Source organism: Odocoileus virginianus, chromosome 3 (assembly GCF_023699985.2).
Source record: "Odocoileus virginianus isolate 20LAN1187 ecotype Illinois chromosome 3, Ovbor_1.2, whole genome shotgun sequence".
NCBI lineage: Eukaryota > Metazoa > Chordata > Mammalia > Artiodactyla > Cervidae > Odocoileus > Odocoileus virginianus.
The window spans coordinates 96,130,151-96,155,166 of NC_069676.1; the positions used below are offsets into that span (position 1 = coordinate 96,130,151).

The 25,016-nt window shown below is 38.7% G+C and overlaps 1 protein-coding gene across 1 annotated transcript in view; it reads right to left on the reverse strand.

Moving 5' to 3' along the window:
* LOC110127759 (uncharacterized) overlaps positions 1 to 25,016 on the reverse strand; it is a 112,611-nt gene that overhangs the window by 81,906 nt on the left and 5,689 nt on the right. Inside the window, exons 3-4 of the mRNA XM_070458054.1 lie at positions 21,668 to 21,859; positions 6,406 to 6,573 (exon numbers count right to left, since the gene is read on the reverse strand). Of these exons, the coding sequence (XP_070314155.1) occupies positions 6,406 to 6,573; positions 21,668 to 21,859 (360 nt within the window). The remainder of the gene's footprint in view (positions 1 to 6,405; positions 6,574 to 21,667; positions 21,860 to 25,016) is intronic.

A 25,016-nucleotide genomic window follows, 5' to 3' on the forward strand; every position in this document is an offset into this window, starting at 1 on the left:
TACACCTTGCTTTTTATTTAGAAAAAAATACATGCCTGAATCATGCTAGAGTACAGAACTGAAATAAAAAATCTGAAGGGCTTATGCGATCTCAGAAGAATCCCTTTTTAAATGCTGACAAAGTTATCCAAGGAAGAATCACAGTGAAAGACTTCAAAACATTATTTGGTTGTATTTGAGACCAACTTCATCGGAGAGAAGTATTAATGCAATACTGGGAGAATTACTCTTTTCCCAACAATTAGATTGAAATACTTTATTAGTTGAGCTTTTTTTTTCTGTATGTTAATGAATATCTTAAAATGGTAAAGACTAAATCATAATAAAATACAATGATAAACTTCCTGAGTTCCAGAAGTGAATTAATAGTAATATGCCTCTGGAAAAAAAAGGTGTTATTAGGTCTCTAGGAAAAATGCAATTAATTATAAAATAAGAATGCTCATCTATTAATAAAGGCAGGGTAAATTCACACCTTAAGATATAATTTAATAGAATTTCTTTCAATTAAAAATAGGAATACATTAAAAATTTATGGGTAATATATTTTGTAGCTTCTTTTCAGCCATTCTTTTGTATTTTTCTGTATCATTTTTCATTCCTCAGAAATATTTACATCTTCCTCCATATTGGAGATCAGGGACATTTCTTCTATGAAGAGTTGCATCGTCTAGGTTCATATAAAAGGTTCATGCTAAGAAAAAGTGTCTGCTGTAGCCAACATATGGATAAAGTTAGAAGCAATCAAGCATTCAAAGGAATTCTTAACAATTGTATTTTGAGTGGCTGAGGACCTTTGTTCAGTTTCCCCTTTGATGAGACATCTCTTTCTTTGCCATTGCTGACAGGTGTCTGGGTGGGTGATTCCCTAATCTTTGGAGAGATACTGTCATTGTAAATTTACCTTATATTCTGCAGAGCTTGTAAACAGATTTGCCATTGTTTTATTCCATTTCCTCCCAGGTATCACTGAGGTAAATCTTTTTAAAAATTAAGTTTCTTATAAAAAGATGACAAAGATAGTAAAGGATTAGGCAGTTTTTCCAAATGTTCTTAGCTGACCATCTCCATGGTCAGCTAGGGAATGAAAATATCTAATAAAAACAAGGAAATAAGCATCTTTGTCTTTAATAATCCACTGTAGCCTAATATCAGAGGTAATTCATTTATAAACATTTACTAAGTATTTACTATGTGCCTTATTGTTTTCTTATGTATCCTACTATATGCCTTATTGTTTTCTTATGTATCAATACGAAGACTGCAGTGTTAAGGACAGAGAAGAGACTTTTTCTCATGAAGTTTATATCCTAGACGTTGGCTACCCAAATTGGCAAACATGCAAAGATAGAATAGTCTCTTCATATGGAGTGCTGAAGGAATGCTTGTTATCCCAATATGTCTGAACAAAATACACTGTTTCTCTATTGGTTAAAACAGTATCTGGAAAAGCATACCAAAGGTGCTGTGCAAGTATTGAGTGTATTCCAGCCCTAAAATTCTGTGCTCTGCTCTATTCTGTGCTCCTGGGAAGACTTCTTACCATTTGTTTATACGATTCCCTTTTGGCAGTTATTTTACATGACTATTTGGATTGCCACTTACTGGATCTCAGCATAATTTAAGGGACAGAACTGGGACATTCAAGGACCCCAAAATGACTATTTTAGCAGTCTGCAGCAAGCTGGGAGCTAATCAGGGCAAAAAAGAAAATCAGAAATCCTACTTCTGACCTCGGTAGAAATCATTTCTAACAATCCTACTTGTCAAAACTTCTTGCTCCCTATAGGTTACCCTCTTGATACTAGCTTCTGCTTTTGACAAATTGCTTATCCAATTGATGTTTGCTTAATGGAGTATTTTTACTGTGTTGATTCAAATCAAATCATGTTTGCTTTTTGTCTTACATGAGATGATAAGATAGCTATTGCTTTCAAGGCTGTAGCAGTGGTGTTTTTTTTTTTTCAATCAGGTAAATCGAATGTCAACAATGTATGAAAGTATAAACTCAATAAAATCTTTAAATGGTAAACTCAACTATAGTGTGCTCCTGTGGGAGAAGATACACTCAAAATGTTTTGCAACATGTTCCCCTCCCATTCTGAAGACAGTTTTCTCACATTTTGAGATTTATAGTCCTGGAGCCCCTTGCTGCTGTCTGGAGGATAATCCGTGAGTGCCACACAGCTGCTGAAAAGCCATGAATAAGTGTCATTGTCTTTTCAGAGACTGTGTGGTCACATCGTCAAGAAATTTATCCCCCCAAATAGCATTTCCTTGGAATCATCTTGTTAGATGTAAAAGTTCAAATGAAGGGTACATAGTTCCATAAATACAACACCACTTATATATTGAAAATACCCTAAAATTTTCTTGTAGCTCCAGCTATATACTTCTCTAGTGATGCAAAACTTTAAAAAATCTTTTTCTCCAAATAATAGAAGGGCATTTTCTAGAGTATTAAAGACTGAATTTCGTAAGTTTAAAATTTACTCTCACAATCCATATTGGTAGATATAAATTAGCACTGCAATATCTTCAAAATGTCATTAGGCTAATAAAGACATCTTTCAGTTTTAAAATTACTCTTTTGCCTCCAACTCATGTTTCCTCCCAATCTCCAGCCTCTTCTATTGATGTCTCAAAATCACATCATTAAAAACATGTATCTGGTATGTGAAATACTTCAAGCATTAATAACAGGAAGCAAGAACAATTAGCACATTCTTGGACTGAGGTTCAGTGAAATAAATATTAATAGTTAAAACTCACTTACTACATTTAAACATAATTTGTTTAGTTGTGTGGATGTGTGTGGGCACATATGTGCATGAATTTTTTGGCAAAATTAAACAAATTTTTTTTTAACTAAAGAAAATAATGGTGAATCAACTAAATGCTTGTTCTTTGATGACCATACACAGTTGTAGAAGTGGTGATAGTTGTACTTTATTACATCAGGTGTTAGCCAAGATATTGTGAGGGAAGAATGAATTCTATCCAATGTATCTTTTCACCTGCCTGCCACAAACAGTCAATACATATTGGTCAATTCAGTTAGTATAATATGAAACAGCAGTTGTTTGCAATTTATATAATATACATATAAATATTAACAGATATGTGTGAATATGTATTTAATAATATTTAGTTAAAATTCTCATAAAATTAATAAAAATAAGGATAGGAGATAGAAATAGTCAAGACAGATAAAAATAGCCCAGTATAATTTTCACATGTATTGTGTCATTTCACATTTTATAACACTGTAAGATAGGCAGAGAGATAATAACAGGAAATAAGTGAATTTTCTAAGGTCACATAGCTAGTAAATTACTTTTTTATACATTCATGCAACAAATATATATTGGCTTTCTATAATGAAATAGGCACTGTCCTAGGTGTGGAGAATACATCAAGGAACAAATAGAGAGCCTAACCCTGAAAATCCTATTTTCAGCCTAGTGTATTTTTTCCTGTGCCATTCTATTACTCAAATAAAAGTTAACTATAGAAGATTTTGTTTCTTTTTTAAAAAGTTCATTCCTCAATTCTCAGCATCTTTTTTTAATAGTAGATTTACAAAGCTGTGTGAGTTTCTGGCATACAGCAAAGTGATTCAGTTACATATATATATGCACACACATACATATATATATGCATATTCTTTTTAAGATTCTTTTCCATGACAGTTCATTACAGCATGTTGAATATATCAGAGTTCCCTGTGCTATACAGAAGGATCTTGTTGTTTATCTGTTTTATAGACAGTAGTTTGTGTCCGCTACTCCCAAACACCCACTTTATCTCCCCTCTTTTCTCCTTTGTTAACCGAAAGTTTGTTTCCTATGTCTGTGAGTCAGTTTCTGTTTTGTAAATACGTTCATTTGTATCATTCTTTTAGATGCCACATATAAGCAGTATCGGATATTTCTCTGTCTCTGACTCACTGCACTTAGTAGGACAATCTCCATCCATGTCGCTGCAAATGGCATTATTTCATTTTCTTTTTGTGACTGAGTAATATCTCACTCTGTGTGTGTGTATCACATCTCCTCATGCATTCATCTATTGAGGGACTAGGTTGCTTTCTTGTCCTGTAAACAGTGCTGCAATGAACATTGGGGAGCATATATTTTTTCAGATTAGAATTTTCTCTAGATATATGCCAAAGAGTGGGATTCTTGAATCGTATGGTAGCTCTATGTTTAGTTTTTTAAGGAAACTCCATAATGTTCTCCACAGTAGGTATATCATTCTACATTCCCACCAATAGTGTGGGAAGGTTCCCTTTTCTCCACATACCCTCCAGCATTTATTGTTTGCAGTCTTTTTGATGATGGCTATTATGACTGGTGTGATATAATACCTCACTGTAGTTTTGATTTGCATATCTCTTATGATTAGTGATGCTGAGCATTTTTTCATCTGTCTGTTGGCCATCTTCATGTCTTCTTTGGAGGAATGTCTGTTTAGGTCTTCTGCTCATTTTCCGATTGGGTTATTTGGTTTTGGTTATTGAGCTGAATGAGCTGATTTTGTATATTTTGAAAATTAATTCCTTGACAGTTGCATTGTTCACAAATATTTTCTTCCCATCTATAAGTTGTCTTCTTGTTTTATTTATGGTGTCCTTCCCTGTGCAAAAGTTTATAAGTTTGACTAGGTCCTATTTATTTGTTTTTGCTTTTATTTCCTTGGTCTTTGGAGACTAACTGACCTAAGAAGACATTGCTACAATTTATGTCAGAGAATGTTTTGCCTATCTTCTCTTCTAGGAGTTTGATGGTGTCGTGTCTTCTAGTCAAGTCTTTAAGCCGTTCTGGGTTTACTTTTGTGTGTGGTAATAGGAAGTATTTTAATTTCATTGACTTACAAGCAGCTCCTCAGCATCCATTTTAATTTTCAAAAATTCCACTCTAAATTCCTTAAGTTTTAGAATCAAAGTTTCATACTGCTTACTTATCAATGAATGGTTAATCTCAATTAATTCATATTATGAGATGAGTATAAATAAGTATTCTTAATGTGTGATGTACAAACCTTGCATTGTCTTACACATGTGCACAGGAATTCACTTAGAGTTACAACTTCTCATTAAAATTCTTCAACGCTGACTTTCATATTTATAAGAAAAAATTAAGAAAGGCTCTATTTTACTCTACAGATAAAACAAATGATGATCGTACAGGTAACAACAATTACTCATGTCTCCATAAATGGGATTAGATGAAACTAACCACATTTTGATGCCTGTACTGAAAATTTAAGTACCTCTTTATAGAACTCTATCATACTCACTCCTGTTACTTCTGTGTATCTTTAGTAGCTTCCCCCAGTGCTTGGACCATAGTAGGAATGGTGTTTGTTGGATGCATGATTGTAAAATTAATTTAAAACATTATTTTTAATCTGAATCTTTGCTTGCTTGAGTTACATTGTTTGCTATTCATCAAAGTAATTTATTTATACCAATAAAACAGAAGTTTATAAAAGCTCTATAGCTTAAATTTTACAGCAAAGATTAGATTGAAATAGTAATTTCCCATGCTTAAATTTGTTATTCAGGTATAGTTTTTTTAAAAAAAATCACTGTGCTGTTATTCCATCAAGGAAATACAGTTTTAGCAAACTGAATTTTAATCTCTTAAAAAACATCATGAAACTATTGAATATTAATGACATTTCAAAAGCACATGAAAATATTTATTTTGTGAAATGAAAGTATAATTATTAAATAATTATATTATTAAATATGTCAGGCTATAGAATTTAATAATTGTAGAGTCCTTATCAGCTACTGATTGGGGATTTTTCTTTTATATCAAACTGTATACATGAAAATATGAGATGCATATTTTGTGTGCATTTGAAAACAGGACTAGACCTATGTATATTAAAAAGATAAGGCAGAAACAATGAAGTGGTCATGGTCCAGTGTTGGAGCAATAAATGATTTGTTGCTTGTTTGTATTGTCCAGCACATTTTTTTTTTCATTTATTTTTATTAGTTGGAGGCTAATTACTTCACAACATTTCAGTGGGTTTTGTCATACATTGACATGAATGAGCCATCCAGCACATTTTTTAAAACAGTATTTTTCACTCTTAGAATGAAAAGGACTCTTGACTCTTCCTACATTCATCTTTATTCCAATTTTGTAATTATAAGTCTATTTTGGAATGAGTTCCTAAGATGATTATTATTTTAATAGCTTCAGATTCTTTCACAATATTAAGAAGTTTCTCTATGTACACAACACACACATATGTACACACACGTACACACACCCACACACTTCTTTCCAAATGCTCCACCCAGTGTGCAAGTTTGCCGACATTAGGGATTCGCCTGGTCACAGGTTCTCTGAAACATGCCTTTTAACGTAGTTGTAAGGTCCTTACCAGCCACTGGTCGGGGTTTTTTGCTAAGACATCTGGGGCTGTCCTCAGGATTCCCATCATCCCCTCGGAAAACCCATGCAGCTGAATGGAAGTTCTCTGTGTAGAATCCTTTTTCTTCAATACTGACTCGAAAGCCAAGGTCCGCAGAGCAGCCGTCTTCTGAGGTGACTGAGGAGCAGAGAAGGTGGTGACATGAATTAGGATTTGGGAAGAAAGCCGTGGGCGTGCTGATGGCCAGGGTGAGAAAGCCCTGAATATATGTGCAGGGGAACAGTCTGTACTAAAGCAGTGTGGTCCCTGAAAACAAGTGGCTAAGTTTGTTATTTCTCTCGGGAAGAACTTGTATGATCCTAAAATATCGTGAATAAAACAGGCGTTGCTTGAGGGTCTCTGTGGTGGGAGTCAGTATACTAATCCTTTCGTGGAGAAGTATGTTTTTGAGACTTACATATTAGTATTCAGGTATCAAGAGGAAGCCACATAAGACTGAGAATTAGATTTAGAATCCCTTTCAAAATACTGAGCACGGGGGAAAAAAATCCCTATTTTCTCTCGGTGCTTCAAAGAAGGTGCTGCAAAAACATACATTCCGAGAAAACTCTATGCTCTTACATGTAGAATGAAGCATGTAGGGAGGCAAGTAAAGTTTCCTCTGACAGTTTCATTCATAGCAGTTGACCGTTTTCTGTGTATTTGGGAGTTTATTGAATTCTCTGGGAGGCTGTGCCAGTTAAGGGAAGAAGAGTGCATTTCTATTTTAGTTTCTAAGTGTTTCTTTGTGGTCCTGTTTGGGTAATTAAAACCTTAATAAAGTCATGCCCCATGTCTTTCTGTCTTTCAAGGATACAAAATTGAGAAGCACTATTTTGTAACTAAACCTACGTTCAAGAAAAGCATAGATCGTTTACTTACATTTCTTCATTATCATGAAGAGAGTGGGGCTTGAAGATCCCAGAATGATTCCTCAACAATAACAACAACAAAGTCCTCTTTTTATCTCTTCTCACATACTCTATTTGCTCCCGTATGTTTATCTTAAACATCATAGGTGAAGACTTTCCCTTCCCCCCTCACTGTGTCCACCCGCCATCAGCACCGTGCTTCTGCGGAAGGTCAGTTATGTGAAGCCACTAGGAAGAAAGGTTCTTTCGTACTCACCTGATTTTCTCTGGACACTCACTCCTAATGGTTCTTGCCACTCACCTTACATTTCTACTTCTGCTGTCCTAATACCAGACTGAAGGGTGCAAGTGGTAGCTGTCCTGATACATAGATCTGAGCAACAGTGAGTTTCTAGTTCAAGTGTTTGTTTAACTTGGGTAGAAACGGTCGGGGGTGGCATACTGACAAAGCATGAAATAGCATACAGGCTCTCACAGACAGTCAAGAACAAATCTCCAATATCTTTAATGCTTGTTCTTACTTACAGTTTTTATTTTATATACCAAACAATATTATATCAGTCACTTTATATCAATCCACGATGGTTTAAGTGGTTTTAGATGCATTTGAATTACTTAATTAATTAAATTAATAAATTACTTGCATTAATTAAATGAAATTAAATTACATTTAAATTACAATTTATCGAGTTGAAGTAATTTAAAATAATTATTCCTTTGTCATGAGCAAGGTACAATTTTAGGCATAATGGGGATAGAAAGATGAGTCAGATATGGTACTTAGGATGAGATAAGAGGGTTCAGAGGAAGGAGAGTGGTCATGACCGAAGGGAAAAGCAGAAGGAAGGGTATCATTAGACTGGACCTTGAGGACTGGGTGAGCTCCCCAGGTGGCTCAGTGGTAAAGAACCCACCTGTCAATGCAGGAGACACAGGAGACGCGGGTTTGATCCCTGGGTTGGGAAGACCCCCTGGAGGAGGAAACGGCACCCCACTCCAGCATTCTTGCCTTGAGAAGCCCATGGACACAGGAGCCTGGAAGGCTGTAGTCCATGGGGTCACGAAGGTTGGACATGACTGAGCATACACATGTGAGGAGTGGGCAAAATTTCTACAAGATGTTGGGGTTATGGGTTGGTAGATAAACATGTGGACAAGTAGGGAAGAAGGTACTGGAAAGATAGACCATGTTGATTGAATAAATCCAGTTTTGGTGGGTGAAGATCAAGGGGATGATGTATGGTAATATAATGTAATGATAAAGTTAAAATGTAAATGATATTAGAATGTTATGGGAGATCTTGTCTGTTGAAATAAAAATGATGAAAGCTTTAGAATAGAATACTTCAACTCTGGATATAGAATATCGTCTTCTACATATCATATTCCAACATCCCTCAAGTATGTTTGCACTCATTTTTTAATAAACCTGAGGGTAACATTGTAACATTTGACATTAAATGGTAGGAAAAGTAAATTAAAAAATTATAATAATTCATTGACCTATCTGAACTTTAAGCCTAAATCAAAACTGCTTCTTATATACTTGCTAAAGTTACAGAAGCCCTAACGTGTCTTCCATGATTTGATTTGTCTATATCCTTAGCCTTAAATATTCAGTTATATTTTAATATTTATGAATATAACATATGTAGATTCCTGGGTAAGGATTTATCTTCATTATTTTTCTGAATAGGAGCTGTCCATGTTGGATAGGTAATCATCCCCCTATCATTTAACAGTCTGAGGGTGGGCCTTTAAATTATAGATGTCTTTGTTTTTGTCAGCCTGCATGAGACTGTTAAAATAGCTCACTTATTTATAAACAGATTTGATTATGTGGATGAGCAGTTCTCTGTTCATTCAGTTACCGAGACAGAGCTGATCAACATATTCTTACGTAAACTGAGACATAAAATTTGTGTTAAAATCCAGTGAAGCAGCATGTCACACACCTGCTGCAGCTTTGAGCTGCTGGATTTCCCAACAACTGCCCTTTTGGAACTTTGAGCCAAAAAGAAAACAAACCAAATGTTTCTGTAACCAAAATTTGGTCATATAAATTTGGCTGGTAAGATGAATCTTTTAATAAATGAAACTTTAAAACAGAATGAGCTCTTTGTTGAAAAATTGAAATTCTTTACAGTAGTTCTTGTTGTTATCTATTTTATACATAGCAGTTTGTACATAACATGTACACAGAATGAGCTCTTAAATATTCTCAGTATGTCAGAAATTGCATGTTCACTTCTTTGCTCTTGAAAAATTTAAATACTTCATTTTTTTGGACTAAAGAATCAAAAAGAAAAAAAAAAACAACTCAGGTGTTTTTAGACATTCTCATATCTCTCTCATTCTGTATTATTTTTTATTCTGTATTTTTTGAATTATTCTGTATTATTTGAAGGTAACAAAAAAGTGGTATCTTTTTTGTCTTATGAAGTCTTATGAAGAGTCTTATGAAGTAAGACTCTGTTTGGACATTTCCAGTGAAAGACCATGTCAGATACAAATGGTCCAGTCAGTTTTGCCACTAATTATAGCTATGTGACATTGGCTGTTCTCTCCATGATTTATTCTCTTATTCTCTCCATGACTCAGATTCCTTATTGGGTAAAGTCAGGAAGAAAATATCATGCTTAACTCATTTATATCATAAAGCCTGGCATAGGAAGCACAATGTAATTATTAGCTCTTACTATTGGAAATTGAAATTCCTTTATCATGTAAATACAGTTCTTTAATAATTTTTATTGCGGAATGAAATAAGGGAAATGCTATCAAGAGTCCTCACACAATTAGACCTAAATTCTTGCCACATATGTTTGTACTACAGGAGCCAATCGAGATTATGAAAATCAGAACTCCATGCTGCAGACCCTTCTGACTTCAGTATACAGCCTTCAAGTTATTTACCTGGTGTGCCTTAGTCAGCATCCCCCACAGCCTAGATAGATTGATCAACTGTGTCCACAGACATAAATATGCCATTCCTAATGTGTTTTCCAGTTATTGTGTAGGAAGTCAGAGCTGAGTGAGATTAACAGACTGAAAAACACCAGCTCTAATGATGCTCGATAAAGCTGTCAGATTTTAAGTCATGGATTAGGAGCATATCCTGACTCTGTAAATGAGATAAAATTTAAAGCACACATTAAGCAATGCTGGCTCCAGCAGCTCTTAGTGAATTGCAGCCTCTACTGAAAAGTTTCTGAGGAAACACAACATGCCTACTGACTGTCTGTGCCTTGGATAAACTGAAGAATAAAATGGCGGTTCAATTCCCTCATGTCTAATCTGAAACAAATTGTTAGTATACATTTCCATTCAAAACAGAATTCATCCCAAAGGAAACAATAATTGCTTTAATTAAAATGATTGTGGTATTTTGGCTTGAATTTGAATTGAAGTCATACAACTGATTCCTGTGTTGTTTCTAGTGGATGCCGGTAAATGTTTAACAAGTGATTGTCCAAAAGAAAAAAAAAAAAGCCCTGATTTGTAGTGTTTGCTTTTCCATTGAATAAATACTCCATGGCTGGTTTCGTGCTACCAACCTGATGTTAATGAATTACAGTGTTGGGGGGATAAAAGTGCTTTACCCTCTGAGCCATCAGGGACGCCGATAAAAGTGAACAATTGGTTAAAATAAACCACTGTGAGCTGATTCCACCTATTATTTGGTTACTTGGTGTGTGCTCAGGTGTGTCCAACTCTTTGCAACCCCATGGACTGTAGCCTGTTAGGCTCCTCTATCCATGGAATTTTCCAGGCAAGAATAATGTAGTGAGGTGCACTTCCTCTTCTGGGGGCTCTTCCTGACACAGGGGTCCACGCAGGGATGGAACCTGCATCTCTGGCATCTCCTGCATTGGCAGGGGGGTTCTTTACCACTAGTGCCACCTGGATGAGCTGATTCCAACACAGCTCTAGTTGTTCCTTTTTCTGCAGGGCAGACATGATTGTGAAAGAGACTAGTAGTAGCAGATTTGTCCATAAAACTAAGGATTTCAGGTTGCTGGCTGTGGAGTATGTCAGAGAAGCCCTTTTATCTTAGGGGCTTGAGCATCCAGGGATTTGGTGACCATGGAGGTGAGTCCTGCAAACAATCACTTGTGGATCCAGAGTACCAACTTTATTGCTTTTGTGTGAGATATTCTTTGGGGGACCAGGAAGAATAGGGCCAACAGCAATTGTATCTAATTTACGTGAATAAAACAAGATTTATTTTCTTCAGTCCAGTTCAGTTCCTCAGTCATGTCCTACTCTTTGTGACCCCATGAATTACAGCATACCATGCTTTCCTGTCCTTCACTATCTCCCGGAGCTTGCTCAAACTCGTGTCCATTGGGTCGGTGATGCCATCCAACCATCTCATCCTCTGTTGTCCCCTTCTCCTCCCTCCTTCAATCTTTCCCAGCATCAGGGTCTTTTCCAATGAGTCAGCTCTTCGCATCAGGTGGCCAAAGTACTGGAATTTCAGCTTCAGCATCAGGCCTTCCAGTGAATATTCAGGACTGATTTCCTTTAGGATGGACTGGTTGGATCTCCTTGCAGTCCAAGGGACTCTCGAGAGTCTTCTCCAACACCACAGTTCAAAAGCATCAATTCTTCGGTGCTCAGCTTCCTTTATAGTCCAACTCTCACATCCACACATGACTACTGGAAAAACCATAGCTTTGATTAGATGGACCTTTGTTGGTAAAGTAAAGTCTCTGCTTTTTAATATGCTGTCTAGGTTGGTCATAGCTTTCCTTCCAAGCAGCAAGCGAATTCTAATTTCATGGCTGCAGTCACCATCTGCAGTGATTTTGGAGCCCAAGAAAATAAAGTCTCTCACTTTTTGCCATGAAGCAATGGGACCAGATGCCATGATCTTAGTTTTCTGAATGTTGAGCTTTAAGTCAACTTTTTCACTCTCTGCTTTCACTTTCATCAAGAGGCGATTTAGTTCTTCACTTTCTGCCATCAGGGTAGTGTCATCTGCGTTTCTGTGGGTATTGATATTTTTCCTGGCAGTCTTGATTTCAGCTTGCCCTTCATCCAGCCTGGCATTTCGCATGATGTACTCTGCATATAAGTTAAATAAGCAGGGTGACAATATACAGCCTTGATGTACTCCTTTTCCAAATTGGAACCAGTCTGTTGTTCCATGTCCGGTTTTAACTGTTGCTTCTTGACCTGCATACAGATTTTATCAGGAGGCAAGTGAGGTATTCTGGTATTCCCATCTCTTTAAGTTTGTTGTGATCCACAAAGGCTTTGGCATAGTCAATAAAGCAGAAATAGATGTTTTTCTGGAACTCTCTTGCTTTTTCTATGATCCAACAGATGTTGGCAATTTGATCTCTGGTTCCTCTGCCTTTTCTAAATACAGCTTGAACATCTGGAAGTTCACGGTACACATACTGTTGAAGCCTGCCTTGGAGAATTTTGAGCACTACTTTGCTAGCGTGTGAGATGAGTGCAATTGTATGGTAGTTTGAACATTTTTTTCCATTGCCTTTCTTTGAGACTGGAATGAAAACTGACTTTTTCCAGTCCTGTGGCCATTGCTGTTTTCCAAATTTGCTGGCATATTGAGTGCAGCACTTTCACAGCATCATCTTTTAGGATTTGAAATAGCTCAACTGGAATTCCATCACCTCCACTAGCTTTGTTCATAGTGATGCTTCCTAAGGCTCACTTGACTTTGCATTCCAGGATGCCTGGTTCTAAGTGAGTGATCACACCATTGTGGTTATCTGGGTCATTAAGATCTTTTTCTTGTATAGTTTTTCTGTGTATTTTTGCCACCTCTTCTTAATATCTTCTGCTTCTGTTAGGGCCATACAATTTTTGTCCTTTATTGTGCCCATCTTTGCGTGCAATTTTTCCTTGGTATCACTGATTTTCCTGAAGAGATCTCTAGTCTTTCCCATTCAGTTGTTTTCCTCTATTTCTTTGCATTGATCACTGAGGAAGGCGTTCTTATCTTTCCTTGCTATTCTTTAGAACTCTGCATTCTGAAGGGTAGCTCCTGGTCTTATTTTTGCTGAGTGTATAGAGCTTCTCCATCTTTGGCTGCAAAGAATATAACCAGTCTGATTTTGGTATTGACCATCTGGAGATGTCCATGTGTAGAGTCTTCTCTTGTGTTGTTGGAGGAGGGTGTTTGCCATGACCAGTGCGTTTCTTGGCAAAACTCTATTAGCCTTTACCCTGCTTCGTTCTGTACTCCGAGGCCAAATATGTCTGTTACTCCAGGTGTCTCTTGACTTCCTACTTTTGCATTCCAGTCCCCTCTGATGAAAAGGACATCTTTTTGGGGTGTTAGTTCTAGAAGGTCTTGTATCTCTTCACAGAACCATTCAACTTGAGCTTTTCCACCAGTAGTGGTTGGCGCATAGACTTGCATTACTGTGATATTGAATGGTTTGCCTTGGAAACAAGTTTTCTCAGGTAGAAAGAAAGAAAATTTTCAACAACTGCAAGTTAATCAAATAAAAGGCCAAGAAAAAACATGAATCGCAGTTCAAGAATAATGCTCTCTAGGAAATCCACTTTGGAGTAATTCATCTTAGTGAAATTTTGTCTATTTACTTACCCTAAGACTAGGGAAGATCTGAGTATATTGAGAATAAAATGTCCACCCTCTTTTACAGCTTGGAAACTGAAAACCAAAACCACTTACTTCCACGCATCTTATTGTCTAAATTACCTTGTTTCACATTATCAACACATTTTATAGCCTAGAAGGCCCTTGACTGGGCAAATACCTTTATTGTTAGTTACAGGTACTTCTTTCCCCACCATCAACTCTTCAACAAAATGCATCAACAGCTCATTTCCTCAGTCTCTTTGAAATTCTCAAAATCCCCACCTTGCCATTTCCTTAAGTCCTGATCTTTTAAATCATGATCCTTATTAAGTTTTAATCAAGCTCTCACACTGAAACATCTACCTTAAATCAAGTTTCTAATTGTCAAAAAAATAAGACTTTGCCTTTCCCCACTCTGAAGCACTAGCAAACCTCTGTTGAGGGGTATCCTTTCTTATTTCTGTAAGCAATGGGAAGCTGTGTCTTATCAGTTTGTAATGTAGGTGATATTTGATCCTTGCTATAACATGAGGATTCAGTTCAGTTCAGTTCAGTTACTCAGTCATGTCTGACTCTTTGCAACCCCACGGACTGCAGCATGCCAGGCTTCCCTGTCTATCACCAACTCCCGGAGTTTACCCAAACTCATGTCCATTGAGTTGGTGATGCCATCCAATCATTTCATCCTCTGTCGTCCCATTCTCCTCCTGCCTTCAATCTTTCCCAGCATCAGGGTCTTTTCCAGTGAGTCACTTCTTCATATCAGGTGGCCAGAGTATCGGAGTTTCAGCTCATATTATCCTCACAATATGAGGATAGAGCATTGGCAGGTCTTAAGGTTGGGGACACACTCAGTGAGTAATCTGAAGAGAATTACCAGACCCCAGAGTCATGGAAGGCAGTGTGGACAGGACCACTTTACAGGAGTGTGACTTTAGGGACACAAGCAGCCTTTGGTACACTACAGGCAGAGATCAGAGGCAATAACACCAGAATCTCAGTCTCCTTACTACCTCCTCAACCTTTCCCAGCATCGGGGTCTTTTCCAGTGAGTCAGCTCTTTGCATCAGGTGGCCAAAGTATTGGAGCTTCAGCCTCAGCACTGAAGGCAGGAGGAGAAAAGGGGCAAGAGGGGAATGAGATGGATGGATGGCATCATCAACACAACGGACATGCTCCTGAGCAAACTCCAGGAGCTGGTGAAGGACAGGGAAGCCTGACGTGTTGCAGTCCCTGGGGTCTCAGAGTTAGACACAACTTAGCAGCTGAACAATGAACAACACTCCCTCCAGGTGTCTGTGGATCTTCCTTAGTGGCCAAACCCATAGGAAGCCAGCGGGTGAGACTCCGGGGGCAGACAGTGAGGTGGAGAAGGGCTGAAAAAGAAGCTGGAGGAACAGATGGAAGCTGTCTGCAGACGTGGATTCTAGGCAGTGGAGGGAGCATAGGCCCAGTGTCCCATTTTAATAGGAATGCGAGAAAACCTGTTTTTGGATGGGTTCTAATTCCTACAAGGTCTTTTACCTTATGAACACCGTGGTAAGTTCACTTATACACACGTACAAGTGGGGATTGCAGCTAAATTTTTCTGTGTAGTAAAGGACAGAGGTATTTCCAAGTCCAGAAGAAAAACAGGAAGGAAATAGAGAACGTGTGTGTGTGTGTTGTTTAGCCGCTGAGTGTGTCCGACTCTGTGTGACCCCATGGACTGCAGCCCACGCCAGTCTTCCCTGTCCATGGGGATTCTCCAGGCAGGAATACTGGAGTGGGTCTCCATGCCCTCCTCCTGGGGATCTTCCCAACCCAGGGATCGAACCCAAGTCTCCCTCATTGCAGGTGGATTCTTTGCCATCTGAGATACCAGGGAGGCCCCCAAATACTGGAGTGGGTAGCCTATCCCTTCTCTAGGAGGTCTTCCCAACCCAGGAATCAACCAGAGTCTCCTGCTTTGCAGTCTGATTCTTTACCACCTGAGCTACCAGCAAAGCCCATCTGACATATAACACAGTAAATTTCAGGGGTGCACATGTTCATTTGATGCATTCACACATTATAATACGATTGCCACTGTAGTGACACTTAGCACCTCTATCATAGTAACATAGTTATTCTTTCTTTTTAGTGGTGGGAATAATTGAGTTTTAGTCTTCTAGTAAGTCTGATGAGTGTACGACAATATTATTGGCTACGTTCACTGTACTTATACTTAGAGGTGCAATTTACCTCTAAGATTTATTTAGTACCCTTTGCATGTTGTATCCCTAACAACATCTATCCTATCATCCCATGTAATCACCATTTTACTGGTTTTACGAGTATGGCTTTTTTAGATTCCACATATAAATCATATCATACAGTACTTGTCTTTCTCTGACTTGTCTGTGAGGAAGTTTTGATGCAGAATGGTGGAAGCGTGACCAAGAGTGAAGATAGAGAGGCCCCAGGTACAGTCAGCAGGGCGATGAACTGGAGCACCGTGACAGAAACAGCCCGTAGCTTGATGTCTGCACATCCCTCACATGGAGACTCCATGAGTCAAGTAGCAGCAATGATTGTACCTGCCTTTAGCCGAGAAAAAAAAATGAGTGCTTAAAAAGTTGAAGATTGAGCACAGAGGACCCCTGGATGGCATATAAAATGTTCTTCGTAGGGTTATGTCTTTATTGTAACTTGCAGCTTTCTTGCAGAGAGTATAGCAAAAACCATACTGGAGCCTTTGCTACCTGCCCAGGGGCTTAGTTAGAGGTGTTGTGAGTAGGAAGTTTGAACCAAAAAATAAGCACCCGATCAAAAATCACAAAGCATTTGGGAAAAGCCAACACTATGAAATATAGATAGCAAACTTGGCAAATATTAAATAAGTACTGAGAAAACGGTTGATAGAGCAACTAGATTAAAACTTTATACAATACATTTAATGTTCTCAGAGGTAAAAGTAAAAAAAAAAATAGATCAACAAAAAAGAACCACCTAAATATCCTTTGAACTTAAGAAATAAAAACCATTTTTAAATGTTGAATGTTGCTGAAGTAAAAATGTTGCTGAAATAAAAATCATTAAAAACAAAAAAGGCTAAAGAGAAAGAATGATCTGGATGCAGGGTGACTTGTTAAGCTGAAAGATAGGGTTAAGGAATTCTCTCAGAATGTAGTGGAAATTAATGAAGAGATGCGAAGTATGAAAGGTCGGTTAAGACATCTGGAGGATGGATCTAAAAGTTTAAATGACTCTCTAAAAGGGGTCACAGCAGGAGAAAATAAAGAGGGGAGAACTCATATCTGGGAATTTATGAGACTTGAAGGAAGGCCTGAGTCATCAGCATGTGATAACTTATGGGATACCAAACATGGAAATATATGCCATACTGACATACATACTAGAACATTTTAGAATACCAAGGATGAAGAGAAAACCCTAAGAGGTAAAATAGACAAATTTTGGACTAATGACCTAAGTTGTGAGAATAAGATTGCAGACTGTTCATCAACACCACTGGTTACTGAAGCTGGTGAGCCAGTTTCTAAAACAATCTGAATCTAGAATTGTCTACCAAACTATGTTAAACTGTCATTCAGAATTAAGAAGGAAGTGAATACATTTTCAGATTTATAAGGACTCAGTTTACCTCCCAAAGAAACTCTCCTAAAAAACTATTAGAGAATAACTATAGTAAGAAGAAAAAGAAAACAAATCCTGTTGGAAGTCATTGGTGTAAAAAGCAGTGATAAACATAAATGAACTCTAGTAAGTGCTGATTATGAAAAGAATTGATTTTTAAAAATCTAAATCAAATTCTAGAATATATCAGTCCAGAAATTGACAAGGGGAAGTAGGTGTGGAATAAAATGAACATTATTCAGCAGAAATATTTTATTGGAAATCCAATAAAAGAAAAGTATTCCCCAGGGAGGTATTTCAAGAGTCCATGAACAGTAGAGCGATGATAAAACAACCCTATACAGTAGTTTACATGCAAATAAAAATTTAAGAAATAAGTCATGTGGAATAAGAAGTATAAAGCTTTAGTTATAAGTAAGTTGGAGGGATGTAATATACGGTATAGGGAATATGGTCATAATACTGCAATGACTTTATATGGGGACAAATGGTTACTTGACTTATGGTGATCCTTTCATAATGTTGGTGAATATCAAATAATTATTTAGTACACCTGAAACCAACACAATATAGCACATCAACGACATTTCAATAAAAAGCAAAGAAATGCCATTGGGGGAAACTGGGCTCTCTCTATTCTTTCTCTCTATTTCTTTTTTTCTTATAAGTGCCTGTGAATCTAGAATTACGACAGTAAAATTTCAAGTAAAAAAAATATTCCAGCTCTTGAGTCCTTATTGCCACCCGGGAAGAAGCAACTGAAGGGATTAGACATGATCAAGACACAAGAACAAAAACTCTCAGGACAAAACAGAACATTTACATTGTGCTCCTCACTGTTCCCATGAATGTTAAGGGTGCTGTGGCAGGATAACACAGTATTGTGTTTAATTTAAATAAATTACTTAAAAGGTTGCCCCACATTTATAGCTACATTCAATCTCTAACCTGTGCCAGCTCTCTAAGTCACTCTGGATAAGGTACACCATTGTCTTTCTGAACTGTACTCGAGTCATTCCACCAGCTTGTCCATAGGACATAACCCAGGACGTTCACACAGTCTCTACTGTCTCTCTAGTAGGGACAACATTCTCTGGATCACAACTCTTTTGGGCTCCTGGGCTTAATATCACAACTCTTTTGTGTGTGTTGGGAAGCAGTTCTTCAGAAACCGCATGTGTGTATACTATAGTTCAACTTGATTTTGACACTACCTACTGGGTACAGAATTTAAGGGTTCAATCTTACAAGAGGGCCTCCCCCAGCCCCACCCCCACTTTAGCTGCCAGTCACAGGTCCAGGTCAGCTGTACTTCTGACCCACCGACTAGATTCCAAAACCTCACGTGAATTAATTTTTTAGAGCAGCTCACATAACTCAGAGAAGCATTTTGCTTACTAGATCACTAGCTTATTATTAAAAGAATCAACTTGGGAAGAGCCAGATGGGAGAGATGCATAGGGCAAGGTGTGGGGAATGATACAGAGCTTTTCCACCTCCCCTCCAGCTGCGTTGTTCAGTTGCTCAGTTATGTCTAACTCTTTATTACCCCATGAACTGCAGCACGCCAGGCCTCCCTGACCATCACCAGCTCCTGAAGCTTGCTTAAACTCATGTACATTGAGTCAGCGATGCCATCCAACTATCTCATCCTCTGTCATCCCCTTCTCCTCCCGCCTTCAATCTTTCCCAGCATCAGGGTCCTTTCCAATGAGTCAGCTCTTCCCATCGGGTGGCCAAAGTATTAGAGTTTCACCTTCAACATCAGTCCTTCCAATGAATATTCATGACTGGTTTCCTTTAGGATGGACTGGTTGGATCTCCTTGCAGTCCCAGGGACTCTCAAGAGTCTTCTCCAACACCACAGTTCAGAAGCATCAATTCTTTGGTGTTTAGCCTTCTTTATGGTCCAACCCTCACATCCATACATGACCACTGGAAAAACCATAGCCTTGACTAGACAGACCTTCATTGGCAAAGTAATGTCTCTGCCTTTTAATATGCTATCTAGGTTGGTCATAGCTTTCCTTCTAAGGAGAAAGCATCTTTTCATTTTATGGCTGCAATCACCATCCACAGTGATTTTGGAACCCAAGAAAATAAAGTCTGTCTGTTACTGTTTCTATTCTTTCCCCATCTATTTGCCATGAAGTGATGGGACCAAATGCCATGGTCTTAGTTTTTTGAATGTTGAGTTTTAAGCCAACTTTTTCACTGTCTACTCTCACCTTCATCAAAAGGCTCTTTAGTTCCTCTTCACTTTCTGCCATAAGGGTGCTGTCATCTGCATATCTGAGGTTATCAATATTTCCCCTGGCAATCTTGATTCCAGCTTGTGCTTCATCCAGCCTGGCATTTAGCATGAGGTACTCTGCATATAAGTTAAACAAGCAGGGTGACAATACACAGCCTTGACGTACTCCTTTCCCTATTTGGAACCAGTCCATTGTTCCATGTCCAGTTCTAACTGTTGCTTCTTGACCTGCAAAGAGGTTTCTCAGGAGGCAGGTAAGGTGGTCTGGTATTCCCATCTCTTTAGTCTTCTGGGCTACAGTCCTCAGTAAATCTCCCAAATAACACTGAAACTCACAGCCGTGACTTTGTGCACTTTAGAAATTGCAGTTGACGTACTAATTGTGGTGGATATTAATACCCCCTTCCTTTTTAATCCTATTTCCCTGAAGGGGAGTTAGATTTCCTCACCGATGACTTACTTTCCATCCTCAGTTTGCCGTAGGTTGTGGGACCGAGATACAGGGATTCAGAAGAGTCCTCCCCAAGATGTGCACTTTGGCATGCTGATTTCTTTCAGCTGACGGCAGGGGAACTCTCTGAGCTGAAGAGAATACTGCTCCTCCCATAACTGCCTATAAAAACTTAAACTGGGGATTTTTCCCAGAGAAAGAGTTATTGCCAGAGATAACTCTTATCTAAGTGGCCCCTTTTTTATGGCAGTGCAAACCTCCATTCTTATCATCCCATGAATGACCCTCCGTCTTTGAAATCACCAAAAACCTATTCCATTTTTTATCTTAAGATGGCATATATACCTCATTTTACATTTCTGGCTTTTTAAAGTATTTAATTGGAGGATAATTACTTTACAATATTGTGAAGGCCTGTGCCGTACATCAGCGTAAGTTGGCCATAGGCATACATGTGTCCCCAGCCTCCTGGACCCCCCTCCCCCCTCCCTTCCCACCCCATCCTTCCAGGTTGTCACAGAGCACCAGTTTCGGGTTCCCTGTGTTATACACCTAGAGCCTATCATACAGAGTGAAGCAAGTCAGAAAGAGGAAGACAAATACCATATGTTAACACATGTATATGGAATCTAGAAAGATAGAACCGACGATTCTGTGTGCAGGGCAGCAAAGGAGACACAGACTTAAAGAGACTTCGGACACAATGGGGGAAAGAGAGGGTAGGATGTTGGAGAGAACAGCATTAAAACCAATATATTACTATACGTAACACAGAGAGCCAGTGGGAGTCTGATGCATTTCTCTCTTTGAATCTTTCACGTATATGTAGTCTCTGACCCTCTCATGGGTGTGGGGTTCCTGCTCGTATGAAATTAAGTTCTATTCTCTCTTGTTAATTTGTCTCATGTCAGTTTAATTCTTAAGCCAGCCAAAAGAACACAGACAGGTTGAGGAAGGTCTTCTTCTTGACAGAAGTATGATACTGATTTAACAGCATCTTTTCAATAGCAAGAGAAACAGCACTCTCTCACTAAAGTACACATCTACTTCCTCACTTCAGAAATGTTAAAACAAGAAAGTGGTTCCTTATAATAAAACAGATTACTCTTACCTTTTTGCACTATAGGTATTTTTGTAAGCCAACTCAGATTCTTGGAAATACAATCCATTGCAAAACTATAGAACCCTATAGTGAGTTATTTCAGTTTCTGAAGAGAACAGTTGTCTTAGTAGGCAGTTTGGTCTTCAAGGAGGTAATTTACCAAGTTGGGATTCCTTAGTGGATCTAAAGAGCTGATTATTCTAACAATACCTTTTCTATAAAAGCATATAGTGACCACACTGCCATGGTCAAACAACAGGGCTTATATTCTGAAAATAAGAAGGTGAGGACAGGGCTCAGCTTCAGCAAGCTGTGGCCTTTGCTCTGGTTCTGGAGGAGGCACCGGTCTACTCACCGGATCCCTCGGTGATGTTACTGGCAAACGAGCTTCCTCCCGCAGAGCTGGACCTTTTGCCGTCTCGGAACTGCTGCCTTCTCCTGGCCCACTGCTCCACTCCTTCCTCCTGGGAGCCATCGCTGCCCCTTTTACCTTTTGGAGCCAGTTCCTGGGATAACTTTCGAAGGCTGCTGATTTCCAAATTCCCATCTAGATTAAACCACATGAAGTTTGAAAGTGAGACAGCAATTCAAAATAGAATTTCAAATGTTCCAGTCTTTGAAACAGAGCCCCTGAAGCCTGGAACTAGAATGGTTTCATTCAGTTCCTTCCTGATTCACTTTCTTAACTTGCATTGCTAAAAAAGAGGGAGGAAGAGGAGGAGGAAGAAATAGACTAAGGAGATAAAAGAGCTGTGTAGACGGAAGAGAGAATTATGTTGGAAACGGGGGAATCACCATGCATTTCCTCAGTAGGATTCAATTCAATAGATATTCCTTGGGCACCAGCAGTATGCCTGATACATTGTATTAGTTTGTATTAGTTTACTAGCTGCTTCGGAGGAGCACAATGCAAGTCAATTGTTAATTATGTCTACTGAAATTACTATACAAGATATTATTATTATCTGAATTAGTTCAGGTACAGTCTTTGAAAACAAGTGTACTATTGAACTCAGTTCAGAAGGATACAGATTTCATACTTTTCTTGCTGTACATGTCGGTTCAAAATGAGAAGAAGGATAAGAGCCAAATTACATGAAGGCTTTGATATTTTTATATTTTATATTTATATTTGAATAAATAACAATTTGAAATAGTTTATTTACTTCCAAACTGCTGCTTTCTGTCAGCACAAGCTATGAGACTATATGTTAATTAGAAGTAAGAAAGTCACAGTTAAACTAATTGCAATACAAGCAAACTTTAAGAAAATAATTGTCAAAGTGGAAAACAAAACTCATATAGCAGAGTACATAATACATCGCCAAGTGATTTGAAAGGCTAGAATTGGTTAGGATTTTTCTTTCACTTTTTGATGCTATGCAAAAAGAAACCAAATTTTAAACTTTATTCCCAGCAGTAAATGAGTTTTTAGAATTTAATCTTTTTTAATTTAAAATCTAATTTATCAGCACCAAAGTTTGTTCTCAGAACTATTTAAATAATAAAGGTGGTATATCCATGAATACATTATCTTCTTTATGTTTATGTATAGTTACTACTCATTCATTTACGTAACAATTTTCACTTCACTTGGCAGGGGGAGAGAAGAGTCACTATTCAATTCCTCTTATTTTCCATAATTTTCCTGTTGAGTCCTACCTCTTCCCTAGGGCTTAAGAAGTTGACCAAAAAATGGCATTCACTTTCTAATATCTACTGTTCCTTTCTAAAGTAATTTCTACCATGCTAGTTACTAGGACTACAGCTATGAACAAGATGACTCTTTTGCCCTCTGGAGTTTTACAGAGTGGTGAAACTTAAAAATGCTACCGAGCTGGCCTCGCACCCTTTCCTTCAACACTCACTCCACTTCCACAGTTTGTTGAGACTGGGAGGCCAGGCTGACTCTGAAGGCATCCATGAAAAGGAGACTTTTCTCATGTCAGACGTTGTACATTTAAAGCAATTCTTTCCTGAAATTGCTGGGGGTTAGGGGGAGGAAGTCCTATGAATCTAGGAAAGTATGTGTAAGGGGAATATGACTGTGACATGGAGAGATAAGTTTTCCTCTAGAATCTTAAACATTCAAACGAGGACACATCCGTGACCTCCAGTGTGTTCTGAAGTGTGAGTTGAGAGCCACCCGGATGCTTGCTGAGAGTAAAGCGTCTCCCATTGTTACTGCTTGGTGTTTGTGGAACCTCAGGTTTGCAAACACATAGAAGGTAATTTTGTCCAGCCACCCACTCTATGCTTAAAACAATTCTGCAAGATGTCTACCAAGAAATCATTCGGTCTGAGCTGGAACACTTCTCCATCTCAAATTTACGACCTGCTTACTACCTGAATCAGCATAATGCTTGAATACTTTAAACTGATAGAGGTTTTCACCTGGTGAATTTAACCTCTGTCTCAGTAACCTCTGCTCACATACAAGCCTCTCCCTTATTCCACGACTACCTGAGAGACGGTTTATTGAGCCCTTCTGGGGAACAGATGGGGATGAGGACCCTGGAGGACCTTGAAGGTCTCAAAACACACACTGTCCCTTTGTTAGGACAATGTGTTAGTCCACCAACAAGCGCGCTGGTGTTTTATGACACGTGAGTGTGAAAGTAGAGAGCTAGCACCGTGAAAGCCAGAGGGGGCCTGGGAAGTGAGTGCAGGCCAAGGAGAGGGAAATGCAGCTCTGGGTGGAGCCCTGTTGGGAGAAATGCCCAGCTGGGCATTGCAGCTGGCCCCTGGCCCCTGGCCCTGCTCACACACTGGGAGACACCGAAGTGGCTATGAGTGTGGACATTCCCCAATGTCGTCAGAAGTCAGCTTCTTGGAAAGTAGCCCAAGAGCTACAATTCTGTTACCAGGAAAGGAATGGCTGTTTTGTGCATCTTTGGATCCCTAGTACTTGGTGTAGATCTTAGGACCACAGACTTTGTCCTGGCCACGACCCTCGGCTCGGTTTGCCTGGGTGCAAGCTTTCAGAATCACTCCTTCCTTAGGGACATGGGGAAATAAACTGTCTCATGTGTTACCTGTAAGTTTTGTATCATATTACATAGAAAGGACTGTTTAATTACAAATATTTCTACGCCAGGCAAAATATCATTTAATCCTTCTCATTACCTGTCCTTCTCTCAGAGTTGCCTAGATTTGGTCCTCTCATTAAAATGTTTTACGATACAGCATTCCCGGTTCTTTGGCAGAGGTCTTAAAGATACATGTCAGGCAATTTGTAGCTGAAGAAAGGAGGCCCTGAGAAACCACTTTACCTAAGAATGTGCAGACCAGAACCCAGAATTTTAGTCTTAAGAGGTTCAGACTGGTATGCTTTCCCTTATAGCACTGGCTCTGTAATTCTTGTTATGTGCCCATCCCTACTACCCTGGGTTAATCTAGTTCAGAGGTGGTAGATTGCTCAGCCTCTACTGTGTCATAAATGTCATAGAATCTAGAGATTCATAGAGATCAAAAATCCCAGATCTCCAGCTCTCTTGAAAAACGAGAAGGCCTGGCCACTCGGGGCCTGAATTCTCATAGCCTCAGGACAGCACTCCCTCTGGTTCACCAGCACTCCATTATTTCTGATGTGCGGCCTGCGTTACTCATTTACACTACCTGCCTGGCCCCACTCGGCTGTGACCTCTAATCTAGTTAATTCTGAAGCAAGCACATGGTGGAAGGAACTCCATAAATACAGTCAG